Raw genomic sequence first — 22,123 nt, forward strand, 5'->3', positions numbered from 1 at the left:
CAGAAGGAAGCCTGAAAGCCTGTTCAGCCAGCAGGAGTCTCTGAAGTACAGCAGGTTGTTTTCTAGAGTTTTTTTTTTCCAATTCAAGTTTTGAAGTCATTACAAAATGATAAATAACTCATATTATTATTTTCAGCCCGTCCCTTTGGGGATTGCCACAGCAGATCATCTGCCTCCATCTTACCCTACACCGACAGAGTATGTCGTCCTTCGACATCCATGCATCTTCTCTGTGGTCTTCCTCTTCCATGGTAGCTTGATCGTTCAACATCCTAAGTCTTGTGTATCCACTTTTAAAGATGTCCATCTCAGCCCCAGTTTACTGGGTGGTAGCGCACTGGGCTCCTTTATTACATTTTTACATTGGTTGTTTTTCATAAGATAAAGTAATAACAAAGGAAATCAACCTAAATAATCACTCACCTTTGAATTCTTAAAAATATATTTAATTAAAGTTTCATGACCACAGCATGGACATCACCTTCTCCCCGTCAATCTTATTAGAAACTTATGGACAGTAAGCCAACACCTCTCTAAAATGAACTTGGGTAGCCAATAGAGAATACAGCTATTTCAAAAATCACACAGGGTCAGCTGATTAATGAAATAATCGTGCACAAATCTGGAATTCAGTCTCACATGGCGACAGACGTTTGCTTTTGGATTTTTCATGATGACCCCCAAACATTTCTTTTTCAAAGCAGCAGCAGGACAGTTAAATCAGCAATAAGCTTGAGACAGGATACAAGCTTACAGCATGGAAGCAAATCTTAGATTATTTTCTTTATCTGTGAGGCTCTTAATGATGTGACTGTGTGTACTTTTCAGAGGCGTCGACGCAGCAGGAACATGAAGAAAACCGCACTGATGAGGATGCAGAGTGTACACACAGTGGGAACCACGATCTCTGTTACCATCTCCATGTGGCCTATCAATGGATCTGCAACACGTACATGGAACCGAGAGTTAGTGTATCGCCATTTATTCAGCTCCAAATCACAACAACAGTCACCTCAAGGCGCTTCATATTGTAAGGTAGACCCTACAATAATACATAATACATTTAGAGCCCCAGCTTACTTATTTAAATTTTATCGTGTGCTATAAAAAATAAAAAATCAAATTTCCTTAGTGCAAAAGCACAACACTCTTTTAAGAAGATAATAAGATGGGATGCTATGGTGGTGAGGATCAGAAAAACCCTTTATATACTTCAGCATGAAACATATTATACCAGTTTTACAAAGAAAATGATAAAACACTAACAAATACCTAGAGTTACAAATAAAACTAAATATAAATGTAGAAATACGTGTTGAGTATGTTTATGGTGTGAAGCTCTGACTGTATTACTTTTGTCTATTTCTAATATGGGTTCATTCCTGCTGTAAGATGATTCTATTCGGCAACTTTTGCTTAATTTGTGTGACACGTTCTATTGTGGGGTTCACCACCATCTACACTCTAAAAATACCTACGAGGATATTCAGCATTGTTGTAACATTATGTTGTGCATGAGCTTGGTGGCTGACTAATCTGAACAAAAAACATACAAGGCAAAATGAAATACAAATAAAACAAATATTAATTGTAACATATGAAGTGTTATATAATGTTAGGAATGATTTATTTAATTAAGTCAAATGTGCGAGCAGGGCTTAAATTGAGCTGGAGGGATGTGGAACAGCATTCTGGCACCTTTAATTAATTTCGATCTAATAAACAGATTACTTCATTGTTTGTGTCCTGCTGGTATAGCAATATTTGCTGAGTAATAAAAAAAATCCTGATATCCTGTGGCAGGCTAACAACCTCAACACGCCTTTTTTCCCTTCTCATCCCTGTGATTTGTTTATGGTGCATGTAAGTAAAGCTGGCTGCAGTACAGCAGAAGAGGAGTGAGCATAAAGGGACAGAAGCTTTTTCAAGTAGCTCAAAATCCCAAACACACAACCAAACGCACAGTTTCTGAGCAGTTTGTTCCAAAATGTGTCTGCTCTCTAAAGGTGCAATCGCTGTGTTTCCCAGTGAGAGAAAAAGATGTTATTATGTAACAGTACTGGAGATGGAGAAAGAAAGACAGGGTTGAGAAATTATTTTCAAAGTTAGAGACCGCTTACCACATGAAATGTAAATTTAAAGCTTACATATAACACCCTCGCATATTCTAGAGCTCCTATCTGTACCTGATGTGTTATTGAAATGTGTTGGGACTCAGTAAAAGCTGGGAGAATCATATTAATCTCACACAGCATCAAAGTATGTACCTAAACTTCATCATGGATTGACCAAGCTTGTTCCATTCCTGCAAGTTCCTGATTTTCCTTTGACTTTCTTCTAGCTGGAGGGGCAAAACAAAGAAAAACCCTGTTAGATAAGAGAAAAACAAGCTTCAGACTGAATTTTCCTTTGTTTGGCCCCACCAAGCTTTTTACAGCCCACGCACTACTTCATCATACTAACCTGCAGCCAGCAGCTGGTTACTGGAGGAGCAAGTCTCTACAGCTTTCCTCTTCCAACTTTCAACCTGTAAAGCCCAAACAAGCCCTTTTTTAATCATAGTGTCTTCACCTCCATGGGGGACTTTTAGCGTGAAGTGTGTAGCATTTACCTCTCTCTGATTGGGAAAGCCATTTGAGCTGATAATGCGTTTGTAGTAGTGGACAGAAGCTTTTGGGTAGCGTGGCTTATTTTTGTTCCTGAAGTCGACGTAGTAGAGCCCAAACCTCTCAGAGAATCCTTCATCCCACTCAAAGCTGTCGAGGAGAGACCAGGCTGTGTACCCCTTCACATTGACCCCATCTTTTATCGCTAAAAGTCGAATCGTGGACACTCGTTTAATTCACATCGTATCTAATGTACATAGGTTTGATATTTGATAGACAGTTGTCTTTGAGACAGTAAAGTCTTCCTGAGTTTCACCTTTGAGCATTTCATTGATGTAGTCTTTGAAGTACTTCATCCTCCAGTCGTCACAAAGGTCGGTGCACAGCATTTTCTCTGACACGCCATTTTCTGTCACATAGATCATGGGGTTTCCATACTGAGTCTGTTAGTGAGATGCCATATCACATGTTTTTGTTATTATATTTGCTGAAAAACTATATTTCAAATGAATACAGTATCACCCAGGTTCACAACAGAAAGACATCAACAATTTATAAAATGCTGATACATGAACTTGTCATGAGTGATCAGTTCATCCAGTCTTTACTGTGAAATTGTCCATGATGCAGTGGTTTCACACAAAGCCCCAGTTTTCCCCAAATACAACTAGAATGTAAATTTGAATAGCTCAGTAATCAGGATGGTTTTGAGACGTGCTGTGTACCTTAACAAAGTTCAACAAGCGTCGGAAGCCCCAGGGAACTGAGTAGAGCCATTCAGAACCAGGATCAGGCCATTGTGGGTCAACCAGTTCAGCAAGGTCACGATCAGAGAAATAGTTGTCTCCAGCTCCTGATGGGTAATTCTTCAGAGTAACATAGCGAGTTGTGAAATGTCCAAGACCCAAGAAGTCACAGGTGCCCTTGATGTAACTTTTCTCCTGGGGAGAGAAGACGGGCAGCCGCGAAGCTCCCAGACCCTGCTGGCCGCTCTTCCTGCCTGAAGAAGTTTAGTACACTTTGAAACTAAGTGAAGCTATATGCAGGGGTGCACATAAGTGGTCCGCAGGTGCACCTTCGCTATCAAAATAAAAGACGCGCACCAGATAAGAAGTTGCAGCGTGCGTTTGCGTGCATATAAAAGGCGCTGTTTTTGTCCGCTAGAGTGGGATTTTCATGGCATATTCTGCACCACATCTCTGTGCGTTCATCATTTGTTTGAAGCCAGCTCACCTCCTGCAACCACCTTTCCGAGAATACGCGCTTCTTTTGCGGTTCGGACTCCTTCTGACATTTCTTTGGAGGTGGAGGAACACCAAAGTAATTGCTTAAAGGAGCTTCTTCGACATCTTTAAGAGCTCTAAACAAATGTCTGACCTCCTCCAGAAAATCTTATGTATGCAAACGCGCGTTGCAACTTCTTATCTGGTGAGCGTCTTTTATTTTGACAGCAAATGCGCACCTGCGGACGACTTATGTGCACCCCTGGCTATATGCAAGGCATCAACCACAGCAGGGGTGGGGGAACATAAGGAGCATGAGGAGACTAGGAATATCAGACTGAAGTCACGCTAAAATTACAATGCACTAAATACTGAGTATGCTACTTCCTCTTATGCAAACAAAGAGTCATTAGAAGTGTAACACATTGGATCTTGACTGATTCAGTATTCTTTTCAAACTAACATGTATACAGCTACTATAGATGATGACACTGGAATATAGGAATTAATCCACCAGTGGAGGTAATAGTGCATTCACTCAGGTTAAAAGCATTCGTAGTGACTTATTCTTGGCTGGTCACACAGAAAGTGAGGTGCATAGTTGTGTGACAAGTGTGTACAAAAAAACAAGATCATTTCACAATAGGTTAGCACTTACTGCAACGCATGGCTGTTTTCTTCCAGGCCACAACATAGTTGCTATCAACTGAAAATCAGACTCTTAATTGCTGTTGTGACAAAATCTTACGGTGGCCCTGAGAGGCCAAACGGACTGCAACTTCAGAAAACACCTTCAAAAAGAAAAACGCTGCAAAAAGAAAAATGCTGCAAAAGCACACAAAACACAACGGAAATAGGAAAAAACACAATGGAAATGTTTCTGGGGAGACAATAACCCGACGGGCCAGTTGCACGAACCAAAACATGCTAACAAGTGCACTGGGACTGGGAGACACTTCAAAGAAGTGGAGGAGAGGTAAAAGTGTTGTAATAATATGATTCTAATAATACTACAGATATCTGGAATATACATACATGTTTTGGTTCGTGCAACTGGCCTGTCGGGTTATTGTCTCCCCAGAAACATTTCCATTGTGTTTTTTCCTATTTCCGTTGTGTTTTGTGTGCTTTTGCAGCGTTTTTCTTTTTGCAGCGTTTTGCAGGTGTTTTCTGTTTGCAGCGTTTTTCTTTTTGCAGGTGTTTTCTGTTTGCAGCGTTTTTCTTTTTGCAGGTGTTTCCTTTTTGCAGGTGTTTTCTGTTTGCAGCGTTTTTCTTTTCGCAGGTGTTTTCTGTTTGCAGCGTTTTTCTTTTTGCAGGTGTTTTCTGAAGTTGCAGTCTGTTTGGCCTCTCAGGGCCACCGTAAAATCTGGCCAAAGACAGACATTTAACACCCCCCGCCCTTGTTTCTGCCAATAGAGTTCTTCCATATACCTCAGTATAGCAACAGCTTCTAGCTCAGCTCTTCTTCTCAGTTTAGCAGTTCAGCAATGAGTGTTGACATATAAACATTTGTAACTAAACACTGACCACTGACTTTGAAAAGGCCAGGATCACAGCAGCTGCTGGATTTGATACTTTGGGAAGTATTACTTCCTATACAGAAATTCATGAAAATAAATGAATGACTTGGTGAGATTTTTCTCTTTGACCAAAGAGAGTGGAAAGGGATGTACGTTAAACTTCCCTTGAAAATTCCTGACACATGTACTTATATCCTTTTTCTTTTTTTGGGTGAGGACAGTTTTACATATTGCAAAGGTCTCACATAAATGGTTGCATTTGACCATTACATACCAATGTAATCTTTCATAACTTGTGGGTAGTCTCCATGGAAGAGAGGTGTAGCAAACCAGCCCAAGTAGAACTGAATGTATCTCTCTGCTGCTTCGATATCCCTCTGGTTGGAGATATCCACTGGTTCACCCCAGTCAGCAGTCAGCGAGATCCCAACCAGGCCTGCACACATGCAAGAGCTTTGTTGATAGAAATAATACATATGCATATATTATATACACATAAATACAAACACACACACACACATATATATATATATATATATATATATATATATATATATATATATATATATATATATATATATATATATATATATGAATGAAAGTTTTCCCTCTCACCTTTTTGTTTGCTTCTCCACTGCATGTCATACGTGTGCCGTACTTTAGCATGTGCCTGTTGCAAAGATAGAGATGCAGGTTTAGCCTTATGTCTGTTCACCATTATTTTTTTAATCAAAAGTCCCAATGAGATACAGTATCTTTTCTGGGAGTTATACCTGCTTAGGATAACCAACAAAATAAGATGTAAGGTTTCAGGAAGAATAATGTACAAACTGCTACATAAGCAACACAATATATTTAACCAATTTTAATGTAATATTTAACAAAACACAATAAACAAAAAAATATGCAGGAATCATATGGTAAAGAAAAATGTGTAAGATAATAACATAATAGTAAAGACCATTTTTGTAAACACTGATTAGGGGTAAATAATTATTTGCTGCTCTGCTGAATTTGAAGTTTGATCAGTTACAGATTCAGTAAAATATGTAAGTGAGCAAACTTATAAATGAGCTTTCGACAGTTTGGTTTTAATGACGGAGACAGAATATCAACCAAAACATGAAATCTTTGTTGGCAAGTACAGCGATAACACGTTTTTGTAGCTGATCACCAGGTTTGCACACATGTTGGGAGGGATTTGACTTTCAGGTTTCTCTGCTGCCATTTGGCTTCAGCTCCCACCACTGATTTTCTATAAGACTGGGGTCAGGAGACTGGCTCGGCCACTAAATGACATTAATGTGCTTCCTGATGCCAAAGAACTTAATTTTGGTTTCATCTGACCACTGCACTTTGCCTTCTCTTGTTAAAATTGATGGAATTACAATCTTGAAAGCAACTGATTAGGAGCAGCTTCGTTTTTCAAGTTTGCAATGATCCTAAAAACACACTGTTGCTGCAATAAAAGTATACCTGGATAGAAAAACACACAATGGAACCCTATCGCCAAGGACCTCCACATTATTCAGGCAGTGTGGGATCATTGTAACATTTAGTGTTCACATTAAGTGTGTTGACACACAAAGAAGAAGTACTCAAACTATGTTGACACAATGTTAACTCCCAATCATAGTAATAAAACTAATCATTTGAAATGATAGTAATTGATCCAAAAAACTGGGCAGGAGTCATTCAGTCCTACCTTGATGATATGGTGGGCGGCTTTGTAAGCTCCTGTTCCCTTCAGTTTCAGTCCAGGTGCATGTTCACCTGTTTCATATCCCTCCACAGCAATGGACTTAATAACGAGACACTGACAATCACTCTCTGACACAGCATAATGTATCACATTACAACTGTAAACAGACTGTGAAGGAACCATTTTTCTTTAACCTGACATACCCAAGGATTGTTGAAAGTAATCCAGTACTTGACTCTGTTTCCAAATCTTTCAAAGCATAAGTTAGCAAAGTCGTTAAAGTAATTGACCATGCTGATATTGTGCCAACCGCCATATTTCTCATGTAACACCTGTGGAGAGTAACATAGATTTTACTGTTGTATCCACAATATAGCTTTGGATAAGAAACTATATTAAGCAATAATATTAGTGCTTACCTGTGGTAAATCCCAGTGGTATAGAGTGACTATGGGTGTGATCTTATTATCCAGTAGCATGTTAATCAAGTCACTGTAATATTTAATTCCTTTCTCATTGATTTTTTCGCCTGTAAGAATTGAAAGTGACTTTAGATGGAACAAGTGCTGGGAAACTATACATTACATCTAATGCAATTGTTGGTTGTGGAAATCCACACCATGAGGCTCACACATACAGTGTGAGCACAGTTTTTGTGCGTCCATGAAAAACTTGCCAAACAGCTCGTTCTGCTACTGACTCTTGTTTGGTGTCATTTATTGGCTTAGATTATTGACGTCTGAAGAAACAAGTTCATACTGGCAATTTAACAGTTTATTCATTTAACAGACAGGGGCCTGAGTAGCATGAAGAACCATACACAGCTACAATACCCAGGCACCTCGTCATCAGGCTGGACACCAGCTTGGTCACGGACTGGAGGAGGATGGACTGTGGAGATGTGGGATTGCCACTGGGTGCCAAATCTCATCTCGATATCATTCTGCATTGATATTGTCTCCAGTGATGATAAGCCTTGTTTATTCAGTGAGGGAGATGCCGCCCAAAACCATCACACTTACACCACCGAACGCTGTTACCTTATCAGTGCAACAATCAATCCACACTTTGACCCCACAATCCAACTGCTGCAGCAGAATCTGGACTCTTCGGTGAACATATCGTTCCTCCACATGTTGAAGTTCCAGTGCACATGCTGCAGACACCAGCAAAACTGGGCCTGATGGTGAAAGGCAGTCATGGCAGGCTTCCTGGAAGGCCTATTAGACCAGAGCTCTGCACATTGTTTATGGCTCCTAAATGCTGGTGTCGTCTTTTTGGGATGTCCACTTCACAACCTCTGACATCCTCTGTTATATGAAACTATAATACTGCTGACACTTGGTTTTGTGGAACACATTCTTTAAGTTGTCCAGTGGCATGGTCCCTATCCGGGTGAGTCAAACATGACATGCTTGGAGTGGAGACCGTGCACACTTCTAGATTATCATAAGCTCACAGAATCCATAGAAGAATAAGCTGTTTATACTGGCAAGTTTATCATGGATGCAACCGCCATACTCAGCTCTATTGCTCAACCCACAAATGCATTTTCCTTACACGTGTGGCACAATTTAAGAGGAAATACATAGATTTTCAAAGGGAATAACAACGTATTGTTCAGAAGTATTGTTACAACTAAGAAAATACAAATACAAATGTCCTTATTTTTTGTGCAAATTTCATATATATAAATTTTAAAATGGTCAGATTTCTCCTTACTTTTCAGTCCAGTGGGTAAAATCCTTGGCCAGGAAATGGAGAAACGATAATGATTCAGCTTCATGTCCTTCATCAAGGCAATATCGTCCTTAAAGACAGACAGCAGGAAATATTTCTTTAAATAAATCACAAAAGATGATGTCTTTAGATGTGAGTTTTTGTCTGATAACATATGAAACAGGTCTGACTACTTTATATTATCTTCAGATAAAGCTGTAATCAGATTGAATGTTTCCTAAAATTCCTAAAACTTATTTTCCATTCTAACTATAACAGTTCTGGATGTTGGTTAGGGTGTAGGAATCATAAGTCATGTGGCCTATGTAGGAGTCTGTGGTTTGATTTCAATGTAAGACCACTCTTTTATTTTATTTACTTACTTTCATGTTGATTTTTTATTTTTACATTAACTTTTAAATTGATCTTTTACTTAATGTTTACTTTTACTCTTACTCACTGTCAGGAGTTTGACACCTTTTCAAAATGTTAACTTTAGTGTAAAAGCTATTCCTTCACATTCTGGCTTACAAATAAGCATTAGTAGGAAAGCAAGAAAACGGAAAATATATTTTTATATTACAATTATATTTGTAATATGCATCCATATGAAATGTAGGCTGTGATAATGAAATGGTTAGAGGAAGAGTTCACGTCATTTAGATTAGTTAAACAATGAAATATTGTGTGTAACAGTTTGGCACTGAAGAAAATTCCATTTTTTCCATGTCACCTTGAATTTGTAGTATCCCTCACATGAAGAGTCTGCTGTGTCATTCAAGAATATTTTCCCCTTTTTATGGGAAAATGCATCCCAGATGCTTATTCCCTTTCCATCGACATTCCAGGCTCCTTCAGTCTGGTAAGCAGAGCTGCCAGCTCCCCAGGAGAAACCTGCAGAGGAACAAAAAACAATCAACAAATTGTTTACAATCTAATTTTATTTTTATTTTGTATTCACTCCCGAGCCTGTAATCATGATCACATTATGGTTTTCCAGGTTAAGGTAGAATTTTATATTTATGTTTAATTATTTGATCAACTTTTAAACCAACACAAGCGTTTTAAGAACGTTTTATTCTTATTTTGTTCTTTAATAACATTTTGTGCCCAGAAAAAAATTATGGCAACTTAGGAAAGATCCATCTGTCATGAAGATTGTGTGATATGAACAAATGCTGCAGAACAGCAGCTGGAGACATAGGTTTCCTATACAGTGTTGCATAATATGGAATTAAAAGTCATGGCTTCATAAGTATTGGAAAAGCAAAAGAGAAAAATGTCATAATATATTTATTTTCTGAAAATTCTTGGTCAGACATTAAGCATTTGTATGTTTTTCACAGGCTTTTGAGCCTTTTGAGCAGACACTCAGCAACAAAACATTTATGTATGCCAGGAAGCAAGTAGTGCATGTTCAAAAAATTACAATATCATGGAAAATATCAGGTTTTTAATAATATGATTTAAAAAAGGGAAACTTTCCTTATTCTGTCTTCACCACACATCAATTAAAATAGTTCAAGGCTTTGTTCCTTTAGTTATGAGAGTTTCCTATTTGAGTAAATCACTATTCAAACTGTAATACTGTATATATTTCAGTCTAGTTCAGTATATTCAACCATGAGGATGACTGCTGACTTAATATCATCAACATGATTATCATCAACACCCCACACTAGATCAGTTAGATCAGTTGGAGGTGTTGTTGGCCGACAGGTTGCAGGTGGAATATGTGAGGCTGTGGACCAAAGGTAAAGGAAGAGGAGGCCAGGTGGACGTTGTATTAGGAGGCAGTGAGAGAGAATTAAAGGCAGAAGTGTGGAAGAGTAGGGACTCTGGGGATTATGACTGGTTCAGGGATATGTATGATGGAGAGAAGGAAGGTTGATATTATAATGTAGGCAGGAAACAAGGTAGAAGAGAAGCAGGGCCAGGAGCACTGGAGCTGTTCTATCATGGTGTAGATAATAAGAGAAATACAGCAGGGGTAATCTTGAAGGAAGAGTATGTGAATAGTGTTGTGGGGTAAAGAGAATATCAGCTGGGATCAAGAGTTTGAAGTTGGAAATTAAAACAGTGATGTTGAACCTGCATGTGTCCCATAAACAAGGAATTCAGGAGTAAGTTGTGTGAAGTGGGAGAGAGAGAGTCTCCAGGGGGAGATTGGAACAGATATCAGTGGAAAAGGAAGCAGAGGTGATGAGGTGAGAGAGAAAAACACACAATGAGAGAAATGCAGAAGGACACATGGTAGCAGATTTTGCATGAAGGATGGAACTGGCTGTTGTAGACACATATTTGAGAAGAGAGAGGAACACTGAGTGACATACTAGAGTGGAGGATGGTGCACACAGGTGAGCTACGTCTGAGTGATAGCAAAATGTAGCTACACAGCATTGGATGGGTTCTGTAGGATGACTTTGGACTTCAAGAAGAAGAAGCAAGAGAAGGTAGAAGCAGCTTTTAAATGGTGGAAGATGAAGAATGTTGCATGGTTCAAGGAAGAGTTGGGATGAGGCTTCATGCTGAGAAATAGCTCTACAGGTGCAATGTTTGCTTTGAGATTCCTAATAAAGAAGTATAGAGATGATCAGAAGGAGTTTCACTCTGTCTTTGTCTATAGAGAAAATATATATTAAAGGTTGCACGATGGGCTTGGGATCAGGGATAAGCCAGTTGGTCGCAGTGGTGAAGACAGGTTGACAGATGCGACCAGGCAGGAGTCTCTATGCGCTCTGATGTTTGCAGATAACATTGTGGTCTGTAGTAGAGCAGGGAGGAGATGGAAGAGAGAGGCATGCTCTGGACAGAACAGGAATGAAAGTCCGTAGCAGTAAGACAGAGTACAGGTGTGTGAGTGAGAGAGAGGCAAGCTGAAAGGTTAAAATGCAAGGAGCAGAGGTAGTGAAGGTAAAGGAGTTCAAACACCTGGGGTCAACCATCCAAAGCAATGGGAGGTGCATAAGACAGGTGAAGAAGAGAGTTCAGACAGGGTGGAGTGGGTGTAGATGAGTAGCAGGTGGGATTTGTGACAAAAAGCAAGAGTGAAAGAAAAATTTACAATGAAAGATGGAATACAAAGTTCAGAGATGATAATACTAGCAAAATGACAGGAAGCCAAGTTGGGGGTGGTATAGTTGAAACTATTAAGATTTTCATCAGGAGTGACCAGAATGGACGGGATTAGAAAGAAGAGGAATGGTGAATATAGAAAACAAAGAATACTGAATATGAGCTGCTAGTCATGAGGAAAAGAGAAACACCTTAGATGTATTATAGCTGTATTGATGGAGGATGCTGGGGATAGGGTGAGATGGAGGAAGACGGTCCGCTGTGGGAACGTCTGAAGGGTGAAGTCAGAAGAAGAACAAGTAGTAGTGGATGAATCTTATGCTTGATTAATTTATGAGTTCTCAGATAAGTCCAGTTGCTGATGACTAAGATATTTGTATTTTCTTGGTTTTGTGACATTTTCTTAATAAATTGGTTACATAATAAAGATTTAACTCTTAGCACTGAAAAACAAATATGAGTGTGAAAAAGCGTGGGATTTGGGATTTGCATGTAGGAACTAGGAATACTCAATTCTAACAACAAAAATGAGTTTAGCTGAATATACCAGAGAGATATTTTATATATACGGACACTATATTGCTCTACTGTGGAACTGTAAGTCCAGCATGTGGTCTGCTTTCTCTGTGATCCTGGTTTCCTACCAGTTGGGAAGGTGCCATAGTAGAAGGACGTTCTCTCGTTCTTTGTCCAGTCAAAGTCCTCCGTGGCTGACACACATAGCACCAGGGCAAGCACATGGTGTGGTCTCAGGAATCCCCGCTGCGGCATTGTCATCTTTGGCAAGGAGAGCACTGTCTTTAGTTACAATTGACTAGCCAGATTTTAGCACAGATTTAACATCCTCACAGCTTGCACACTAATTTTTTAAAGTGTAGTGTCTTCATTACTGATAACGCTAATCCTACTCATATTTTGGAACGGCACAAAGGACTTTTTTGGAAAAAATATAAATACCTTTTGATTTTCTTTGTACCCTCGTGAATAATTAAAAAACAAACAAACATTAGGGTAGGATTAGGTTTAGCATTGTCACCAGTGATGACATAGACCTCATAGGGTTAATGGCAGTAATGTGTGGGATGGCAGCTGCTGCAAGGCTTCAGTCTGCTCTGAACTATACAGGATGGAATATCACAGAACATGCATAAATGTTTAAATAAAACAAAGACTCAGAAACTTACACTCAGGTGTCAGGTGTCCACAGGTTTTGAGTAAAATCATCCTAATTCAACCCCAAACCTCAGGATCATTTAAATATCCACTGAAAAAAGTTAAATATCCACCGAAACACCCAGTCATTGTCAGAAGCGCCTAGTTTCATTTCAGCCAGCTGTAAGACACACTGACACAAAATGCTATCAGAGACAGAAAATAAGCCAACTTGTCCAACACGGTTAGGATGAGTGACATTTCAAGCTGCTAAATCTCTTCAAGGATGTGAAAGATTTTAAAAAGTAAGAGTGGGTAAGAAATACGAAATTGCCCCCAATTCCTGTGCTGTTTCTTTCCCTATACTTTTCCCTTTGCTCAGCCTCTGTCGCCCCAGCCATCTCACTCAGAACCACATATAGATGTCTGACCTGCTGCATTTGTCTCCGTTGGAAACTGCTCCAAAATGCAAGAAAAGTCTCCAAGCTTCTCCACCTGATCAGTGTTCGCCAGCGTTACTAGCTGGTTCGCTGCCAATGGTAACAAAAACAAAACCGAGTCGAGTATCCAGGACATTTTCTGCTATTCATCAGCACATGTACAGCAACCCCAACCCCACCAGACGCACACTGAATACCTCTCCATTTGAAAGCAGTGAAGTGTGAGCATAAAGCATTTGCTGGGGCCAACAGATCTTTTTGAAAAGGAGGGATTTTGACACTGTAAGCAAAGTTAATGGCAGAGAACATAATTTGTTTGCAAAACACATCAGAAGATATTTAAAAAGTTATCTGCTGGATGTGATTACTGGTTAAACCTCTATTTGGCAGCAGTAATCTTTATTGGCTTAGCTTGGCTCTGGCTTAGCTGAGTACAATATTCAGGTCGGGAGGAATTTCAGTACAATCTTCCTGACAGATCTGCTGCAGCTCGGCCACATGTTTTTTTCTTGATGCATCGCCCAGCTTCATCTGATGGTCGGCCAACTTGGCGTTATTGTTTTAGCTTCATACGACCACTAGCCCATTACAGCTACGTAAGGGTAGGGTCTGTGGTCGTACCGCCAATATTAGTGTCTCAATGTTTAATTATTATGATCATTATTACCACTGAAGTCAAACGTTAATTAATTTAGAAAATACAGGAACTAATCAGTCAATATTTTCATATGATAAACTTCTATTAGGTAAAACAGTTTGCTAGAGCACATGAGTGATGGTTCTTGGGTTTCTTTAGAAAAAAAAAAGAAGGTAAAGGTTAGGTACTGGGTTCTACTGGGATAGACCTTTCCATGACCTTCTGTGACTGAAGAACATTACCAAAATCCACCACTTGATTCAGATCCACTCTGGAATGATTAAGTTCTTAATTTTCCCATGATTCCCACTCTAGCAAGATTCAGGAATACAAAGTCTGGTCATTTTTTTCTGGTATTCTGAAACCAGAAGGTGAAACAATCAGAACAATGCGATGTTGTCATTACAGTTGGGTTCGCAGAGGTGATACACGTATAGTAGAAACTCACCAGCCTCAGGGTCATGACCTCTTCAGTAAATACAGTGTGGTGGAGCGGGGCCCTGTACTAAGCATGAATACAGCCATTATCATAAGATGCTTTGTTTACAGAGCTTTGTTGCAGAGAAATGCTGAAATGTTCAAAACTAAAACTGTTGGCACTGCACTCTCACTTTATGTTTGGGTGCTGAAGCTGTGCTCTCTGCTTGTTGTGTTTGCGTATCTTCACTCATCTGTTTCACTTGCTCGCTCTATGTGTATTTGTATATTGTTGTTGTTTTTTTTGTGCACTGCATGTGGTTGCAGTGTTTGCGGCTGTGGAAAAGGGAGACAACATGGGTTTAGCATATCAATGGCACAAGGGCCCCAACGACTGTTACAGAAATGTTTTGAGATTTCTAGCACTTGTCCGCTCACCTCAGCTGGCCATATTTAAGGGGCTTTATTGTAGCCTCGCAGAGCTGACATGAACATCTTTACTAAGGTCCCAGGATTAGTCCAACAAACCAGGTATGTTGAGAGTGCCCTACTCTGGCCACGGTCCACAGAGCGAGACACCCACCAGTGGTATTGAGGTGGGTGGGCCTGTGGCTTTACAGCCAGTTTCTCCTGATTATCATGCTGTGCTCTCTGTGATGCCTCCAACACCAGTTTCCCAAAATCACCTGGAGAGTGATGAAGGCTGTATGCACACATACTGTCTCGCATTTTAAAGTGCCAGATAATAGCGCTAATCCAAATTAATCTGAAGCATGAAAATAGTTTGATGTAAGAGTTGGAAATAGAAATAAAAACTGCAGTGATTTAAAAAAAAAGAAAAGACATTTTCAGAGGCTAAAGTCTTGACTTTTGGTTTCAGAACACATACTGGGGAGTTTCTTTGATCGCTGTAGTTTATGTCTTTATTATTACGTGTGTGTATATATAATTCAGTTTTCTGTATCTACAGCAAACTGGGGTCTGTGCTCCAACGTGCCTTCTACGGGTCCAGTGGGAGGGTGAGTCAAATAATTACATAGTTACTTTTTTAAAGTATAGATGGGTTTCCTAATATAAAGTGGCTAGAATTTAAAAAATGAGTCAATCTGTGACACATAATTTGAATTGTCAAGTTATTTGGTAACTATTTGGATAATTGAAAAATCATGTTAGTCATTTTCACACCAAAAGAAAAAAAATGATCGACCTAACGTAGCCTAACCTATATACCCATACATTTGAGTTTAAGACAGCATAATATTATTTTTATACAAAAATTAGCTTAAAGGCATAACTTTTAAAATTCTTTAAGACATTTAAAATCTTAGCATCGCATATTACATCAATTTATCAAAAATAAACAAATCAACAAAAATCATTTATGATTTGACTTGGTGTTGTTTAAATCAAACAAACTTCAGTCATCCATCTGTCCATCCATCCATTTTCTTCTGCTTATCCGGGGCTGGGTTGCAGGGGCAGCAGCCTAAACAGAGAAGCCCAGACATCTCTCTCTCCCCGGCCTCCTCCTCTAGCTTGTCCGGGGAAACACTAAGGCGTTCCCAGGCCAGCACATAGATAAAATCTGTCCAGCATGTCCTGGGTCTGCCCCGGGCCTCTTCCCAGTGGGACATGCCCAGTATACCTCACCCAGGAGGCGCCCAGGAGGCATCCTGGAGGCATCCTTGACATGGCTCCTTTCGATGCGGAGTAGCAGCGGCTCTACTCTGAGCCCTACCCAGATGGCTGAATTCCTCACCCTGTCTCTAAGGGAGAGGCCAGCCGCCCTTTGAGAAAGCTAATTGCTGCCGCTTGTATCCACAATCTCATTCTTGGGCCACACACCTCATACTCCCGAAGCACCTCCCACCTGAGGGACATGGTCGAATGCCTTCTCCAAGTCCACAAAACACATGTAGACTGGTTGGGCAAACTCCCATGAACCATCAAGTATCCTCGAGAGGACAAAGAGCTGGTCCAGTGTTCCGCGACCGAGGTGAAAACTGCATTGTTCCTCCATCCCTTAGTCAGCCGAGGTTTGACTAACGGATGGACTCTCCTTTCTGGCACCCTGGCACAGACTTTGGCGGGGAGGCTGAAGAGTGTGATCCCCCTCTGGTTGGAGCATGATGGTTCCCTTCATCTCTGCTGTCTACCATCTGGTTTGGGGGTTATCACCAAGACAGGTACCAACCACCCTGCGGCTGCAGCTCAATGGAGTAGCTCCAGCAATCGAGGTGCTGAACATGGTCCATTCAGACCCAATGTCCCCAGTCTCCCTTGGAATGGTGTCGAAGCTCAGCCAAATGTGGGAATTTAAGATCTCACATTGTCTGCTAGGCGTTCCCAGCGCAGCCTCACTATGTGTTTAGGCACGCCAGGTGTGTCCAGCATCCTCCCCCGCCACCTGATCAAACCTACTATAAGGTGGTGATCAGTTGACAGCTCACCACCTCTCTTCACCCAAGTGTTCAGAACATGCGGCTGCAGATCTGATGATACAATTACAAAATCCAGAATCGATCTGCAGCCTAAAGTGTCCTGGTGCCACGTGCACTTATGGACACCCTTATGTTCGAATATGGTGTTCGTTATGGACAAACTGTGGTTTGCACAGAAGTCCAGTAACAAAACACCACTTGGGTTCAGATCTGGCAGGCTGTTCCTCCCAGTCAGGGCCCTCCAGGTCTCTCTGTCTGACTTCACATAAGCGCTGAAGTCTCTGAGTAGGATGACAGAGTTCTCAGGTAGAGCACCCTCAAGCCCCCCGGCCAAGGTACTCCAAAAAGACCCGGTACTCTCAACCACTGTTTGGCACATAAGTGCCAACAACAGTCAGCATCCATTCCTTGACCCAAAAGCGCAGGGAGTAAACAATCTTGTCTACCAGGAAAAACCCCACCATACAAGCAGCAAGCCGAGGGAATACTAAGATACCAACTCCAGCCCTCTGCCTCACACTCATATACTCATGTATATATGTATATATGTATATGTATATATATGTATTTGTTTCTTTAGGAATTAAGTGGTTATAAAAACAAACCCCAGAAAGCTCTATAAAATCAGCTTATTTGAGTCAAATATTTTCAGATAGTCTTCTGTGAAAATGTATATTTCCTTTCCCAGTACAAAAACCTCAAATAGCTCTGACAGCCAGATAATAGATGCTTGTTTACTGTTAGATCAATAAAATTTTCAAAAATTGTAATGACAGATGTGTTCATGTCAGACGAAAAAGCTACTCACACAGGAGCCTCACAGGCAGGTTATGCTGCCACAAAGTCTAAAACTTGGTATACATGTGTAATATTTGTCAAATATCTCCTAATAAGGAATACCTCCATTTCATGCAGCCGTAACATCTCAGCAGGCTTCCTATGTTTGATGTTTTTTGGTTTGGGGTAAACTGTAACCATATGTTTGTGCTGTGGCTGCTCTCAGGTGACCCTTTTTGAACAGCGAAACTTTGCTGGCAGAAAGCTGGACCTGAGCTCTGACTGCACCAGGCTCAGTGACAAGAACTTCCCAGAGAGATGTAACTCTGTCCAGGTGGAGAGTGGAGCGTAAGTCTACTTGAAACATTCAGCAGGCCACTGATGCACGTACTGGTGTCTAAAGTTATCCAAAAAGTAGATAAAAGCATTTACAGTGGTGTGAAAAACTACTTTCCAATTTTTTGTATGTTTATCACATTTAAATGTTTCAGAGCAGCAAACAAATTTAAATATTAGACAAAGTAAACACAAAATGCAGTTTCTAAATCTAGGTGTTTATGATTAAGGGGGAAAAAAATCCAAATCTAACAGCCCTGTGTGAAAAAGCGATTGCTCTCTAAACCTAATAACTGGTTGGGTCACCCTTAGCAGCAACAACTGCAATCAAGTGTTTGTGATAACTGCCAATGAGTCTTTTACAGCACTGTGGAGAAATCTTGGCCTACTCATCCTCACAGAATTATTGTAATTCAGCCAAACTGGAGGGTTTTTGAGCATGAACCTCCTTTTTAATGACATGCCACAGCATCTCAATCGGATTCAGGTCAGGACTTTGATTAGGCTACTCCACTCCAAGTCTTCTTTTTAACTTTCTTTAGCCATTCAAAGGTGGACTCGCTGGTGTGATTTGGATCCTGCTGCAGAAACCAAGTGTGCTTCAGCTTGAGGTCACAAACAGATGGCCAGACATTCTCTCTCAGGATGTTGTGACAGCAGAATTCATGGTTCCACATTACCACAGCAATTCTTCCAGTTCCTGAGGCAGCAAAAAAGCCCCACTTTAGCACACTTTTTCACACCACTGTATATCTGCGGCCTTCAATAAACAGACACTAAAGAAAAATGAAATCAAAATGTTGTTTAATCAGTGTTTAGAGCCTATTTGAATCTAGACAACATTTCAAACATATTTTATTTTAACTTTCTCGTTGGTTTTGCCTTTGCCACATCGATTTTCGATTCTCTCTCTTCTCATTTAAAGATGGGTGGGTTATGAGCATGAAAACTTCCGGGGACGTCAGTACCTCTGGGACATGTCAGACAGGGGCGAGTACAACTGCTACGATAGGTGGTGTGCCCAAGGGGACCACATCTCCTCTGTCCGTGCTGTCAAACAGGTGGAACACAGAAACACACACTAGTTACACAACATATAGAAAGTCTGATTGGAAGATCTCGACATGCAACACTCCATATCTGCTGTACTGCTGACGAACAACTGAATAAAAGAGATTAAATAGTTTACAGAAATCAGAGCTATTTTTGGTGGATTCCAGGATTAAACAGATTGTTTTGGTCTTAATAATTATGCAAACATTTTACTTGTTTTTGTGAAGAATGACTAATGCACAGTGCTAATGTCATAGAAGATGATATTTTTCTATATCCAAAGACAATGTGTAGGTAAAGAATGTATATTGAGCTAACTTTGTGATGGACAAAAAACCTGCTTAATAGTTACATAATAAGTAATTTAAAGTAATTACATTTTGAATATTGTAATATATAATGTTTTAATAATTTTTGGTTTAGCAAAAGTCATGCTAAATAGATTTTATCTCTGGTTATTTCTAAAGATATACTCCAGTATTCAGCGTCACTTTGACTCATCATTTTACAAATTTGTATTTAAAAAAATTACAGCTTTAGAAGAAAAACTTACAAAAGAAGAAATCAGCCTTAACAACAGTGTGCTGGTTCTCTCAGTCCACAGACACCAGCTAACCAGCTTTAGTGGGAATGGTTGTCTGTTAATTCAATTCAATTAACAGACAACTTTTTAGGACAATTTTAGGACAACAACAATTTAGGATTTCATATGTGAGAAAAAGGATTTGAAATTTAATTCCAAATTTAACAGGGAACCAATGAAGGGAAGCTAAAAATGGAGAAATATGGTCTCTGTAGTTCCAGTTAGTACTTGCTGTAGTGTTCTCAATCACCTGAAGGCTTTTAAGGGAGATTTTAGAGCAATCTGATAATAAATTACAATACTCCAGCCTAGAAGTGATAAATGCATGAAGCAGCTTTTCAGGGTGTTTCTGATTTTAGCAACATTACACAAGTAAATCAAGGCAATTGTAAATATTTGTTTAATGTTCTTTCTGAAGGATATGCCTTAATCAAAATAACTTAGGTTCTTCCTGTTTATAGGTTATAGATGGACAATTGTGAACCACTGGACTGGAGTGTTGTTTTAGCACCTTATCTGCTGATTGAACGTGCATGTTGTAGTGTAATGTAATCCACCTCAGGTCATTAGCCAGTAAACATAACATTTATTTCAGTCTTCAAAGTTTCATGTTATCTTAAAGTAATTAGTAATCCAATATGATTAAAACTTTTGATTTCAACAGCAGTATAGCTTCTTCAAAAATGCAGGAGCCATTAAACAAATGCATTCAAAAACACACACACACACACACACACACACACATTCAACAGTTGTGTATTTCTGTGATTTCTAGGACAACAACCCTGCCAGAGCTCAGCTGTTTGAGCGAGCCAGTTATTCTGGTAAGAAGATGGAGATCCAGGATGACATCCCCAACCTTATGAGCCGCTACAGCCTCAACAGAGTAGCCTCCATTCGTGTGCTCGGAGGAGCGTGAGTGATTAAACAAGTGAAGCCTTCGGGACTTTGAGCAGTGTAACTAGCATCCTGCCAGAGATCTAACCTTCTTCTGTGTATACAGGTGGGTGGTGTATCAGGAGCCCAACTACAGAGGACCCCACTACATCCTGGAGAAGCGTGATTACAACAACTTCTCTGACTGGGGCAGCCAGAACAGCACCATTGGCTCCATGCGGAGAGTTCGCTTCAACTGAACACCAACTCTGAGCTATTGACATTGCGCCCATGAAACTTGTCAGCTTTATATACAAACATTTACATATTTTTAGTAATAAATTTTTAAAAGCCAAATGCTTTTGGTGTTTATTCTTGATAATTTATTACTTTTAATAAAAGACATCTGGGTCTTCGAAATTTAAAGAATTTGTAACCGATGGGTAATCGATGGTTGTGCCCTAATACCAGAGACATAATAAGTCAGCAACATGACACTCAATTGAAATCTATAGATATGCTATCCATAACATAAAAGATGGTGGTAGAAGTATAACATCAGTGATCAAAAAACTTCTCTAAGCTCAAATGTTTGAAAAAGCAACCCTAATTATTATGACATGTACTGACGTTTTGCAGACACACGGCCAATAACCATATCATATTAACTTGTTTGCCATTTTGGACATAGGACAGTCATAGCGTGAATGTAGGATCAAGTGAATAAGGCCCCAGTCACACTGGCCTAGAGACTGGTGTGCAACTCAGCCACCAGTCATTAGGAAAAAGTGTTCCCCAACCACTTTTGAGTGCTTGCAGGAGGTTGACGGCACTTGCAGGAAAAATGGCAGCTATAGTCCCAGTAACACAGGTCTACAGACCAGTCAGTCATCACCCCTGGCAACCACTGTTTGGCAAAAACCTCCTTGTTATTTCTTGAGTGTCTAACACAGCATATTACTATGGTCATAAACTGAATGGAAGACATGTGGATTCAGCTACTCTCCAAACTGTAGCGACACTGTGAGAAGTGCCATGCAAACTGGAAACACACTGTTTGTCTTCAAAGTAAAAGTTACACCTTTGAAATATGTTTTCTTGCACTGATTGGCTAAATCACTGAGAAACAACTTTTACTTCTCTGCTTCGAGTTTGTGTCGTACTTTTTAAAGGTTTACTATTGCTCGGCTAATGATATATGCAGAAAAACATGAAAAATTGCAGGTAACTGTGGCAATTTTCCATCAACCACAGAATTCACTAGGTTTTTGGTACAGTATTATCTTTACAACCAATTCCATCCAGTGACAGCCAGAAACCTCCAGAAACCTCAATTAACTAATCAGGCAACACAATTTTTTTCCTAACAATCTGTCAATGTATCATGTTGAGCAATGTGTGCATGACATCACATGAGTAACCTCCAAAGCATTGCAAAAACTCCACTGATGTTGGTTGCACTGGCTGACAGAACGTCTGATGTGGTTTGCACATTTAAACACGGGATCCAGAAAGCCATTCCAAAAGGAATATTATGATGGTGAGGATTTAGTACATGAACAACAG

General features: G+C 39.9%; 2 protein-coding genes across 7 annotated transcripts; one reads left to right on the top strand and one right to left on the bottom strand.

Annotated features, from left to right (window-relative positions):
• Nucleotides 1-424: 424 nt before the first annotated feature.
• On the bottom strand, nucleotides 425-14,841 carry lctla (lactase-like a). Of its 6 annotated transcripts, XM_003452596.4 has the most exons (16): nucleotides 13,429-14,841; nucleotides 12,803-12,813; nucleotides 12,490-12,622; nucleotides 9,504-9,664; nucleotides 8,774-8,861; nucleotides 7,471-7,580; nucleotides 7,255-7,383; nucleotides 7,055-7,150; nucleotides 5,965-6,019; nucleotides 5,624-5,785; nucleotides 3,332-3,606; nucleotides 2,923-3,049; nucleotides 2,612-2,811; nucleotides 2,464-2,527; nucleotides 2,268-2,341; nucleotides 820-940 (listed from the first exon to the last, which is right to left on the bottom strand). In XM_003452596.4, the coding sequence occupies exons 1-15, from the start codon at nucleotides 13,571-13,573 to the stop codon at nucleotides 2,268-2,270; spliced, it is 1,830 nt and encodes a 609-aa protein (XP_003452644.2). In that variant the 5' UTR covers nucleotides 13,574-14,841; the 3' UTR covers nucleotides 820-940. The 6 variants fall into 6 exon arrangements, with proteins under 6 accessions (XP_005457466.1, XP_013131431.1, XP_005457467.1 ...); XM_005457409.3 differs by lacking the exon at nucleotides 2,268-2,341 and having other exon boundaries at nucleotides 425-940; XM_013275977.3 differs by lacking the exons at nucleotides 2,268-2,341; nucleotides 12,803-12,813 and adding an exon at nucleotides 13,030-13,109 and having other exon boundaries at nucleotides 425-940; nucleotides 13,429-13,494.
• Nucleotides 14,842-14,963: 122 nt separating this feature from the next.
• On the top strand, nucleotides 14,964-20,914 carry crybgx (crystallin beta gamma X). Its single transcript, XM_003452595.3, has 6 exons — nucleotides 14,964-15,022; nucleotides 15,462-15,510; nucleotides 17,936-18,057; nucleotides 18,971-19,106; nucleotides 20,457-20,596; nucleotides 20,685-20,914. The coding sequence occupies exons 1-6, from the start codon at nucleotides 14,979-14,981 to the stop codon at nucleotides 20,815-20,817; spliced, it is 624 nt and encodes a 207-aa protein (XP_003452643.1). The 5' UTR covers nucleotides 14,964-14,978; the 3' UTR covers nucleotides 20,818-20,914.
• Nucleotides 20,915-22,123: the final 1,209 nt, after the last annotated feature.

Source organism: Oreochromis niloticus, linkage group LG1 (assembly GCF_001858045.2).
Source record: "Oreochromis niloticus isolate F11D_XX linkage group LG1, O_niloticus_UMD_NMBU, whole genome shotgun sequence".
NCBI lineage: Eukaryota > Metazoa > Chordata > Actinopteri > Cichliformes > Cichlidae > Oreochromis > Oreochromis niloticus.

What these genes read in the sequence shown, in the direction of transcription:
- lctla (XM_005457409.3), bottom strand. Translation starts at nt 13,573, where the DNA reads ATGTCCTGGATACTCGACTCGGTTTTGTTTTTGTTACCATTGGCAGCG. An exon ending in TTTACCCACTGGACTGAAAA is followed by an intron (nt 7,581 to 8,773) that starts GTAAGGAGAAAT and finishes CAATTCTTACAG; the next exon opens with GCGAAAAAATCAATGAGAAA. An exon ending in GTGGAGAAGCAAACAAAAAG is followed by an intron (nt 5,786 to 5,964) that starts GTGAGAGGGAAA and finishes GCATGTGTGCAG; the next exon opens with GCCTGGTTGGGATCTCGCTG.
- crybgx (XM_003452595.3), top strand. Translation starts at nt 14,979, where the DNA reads ATGAACATCTTTACTAAGGTCCCAGGATTAGTCCAACAAACCAG. An exon ending in GGATTAGTCCAACAAACCAG is followed by an intron (nt 15,023 to 15,461) that starts GTATGTTGAGAG and finishes CTGTATCTACAG; the next exon opens with CAAACTGGGGTCTGTGCTCC. An exon ending in CTGTCCGTGCTGTCAAACAG is followed by an intron (nt 19,107 to 20,456) that starts GTGGAACACAGA and finishes TGTGATTTCTAG; the next exon opens with GACAACAACCCTGCCAGAGC.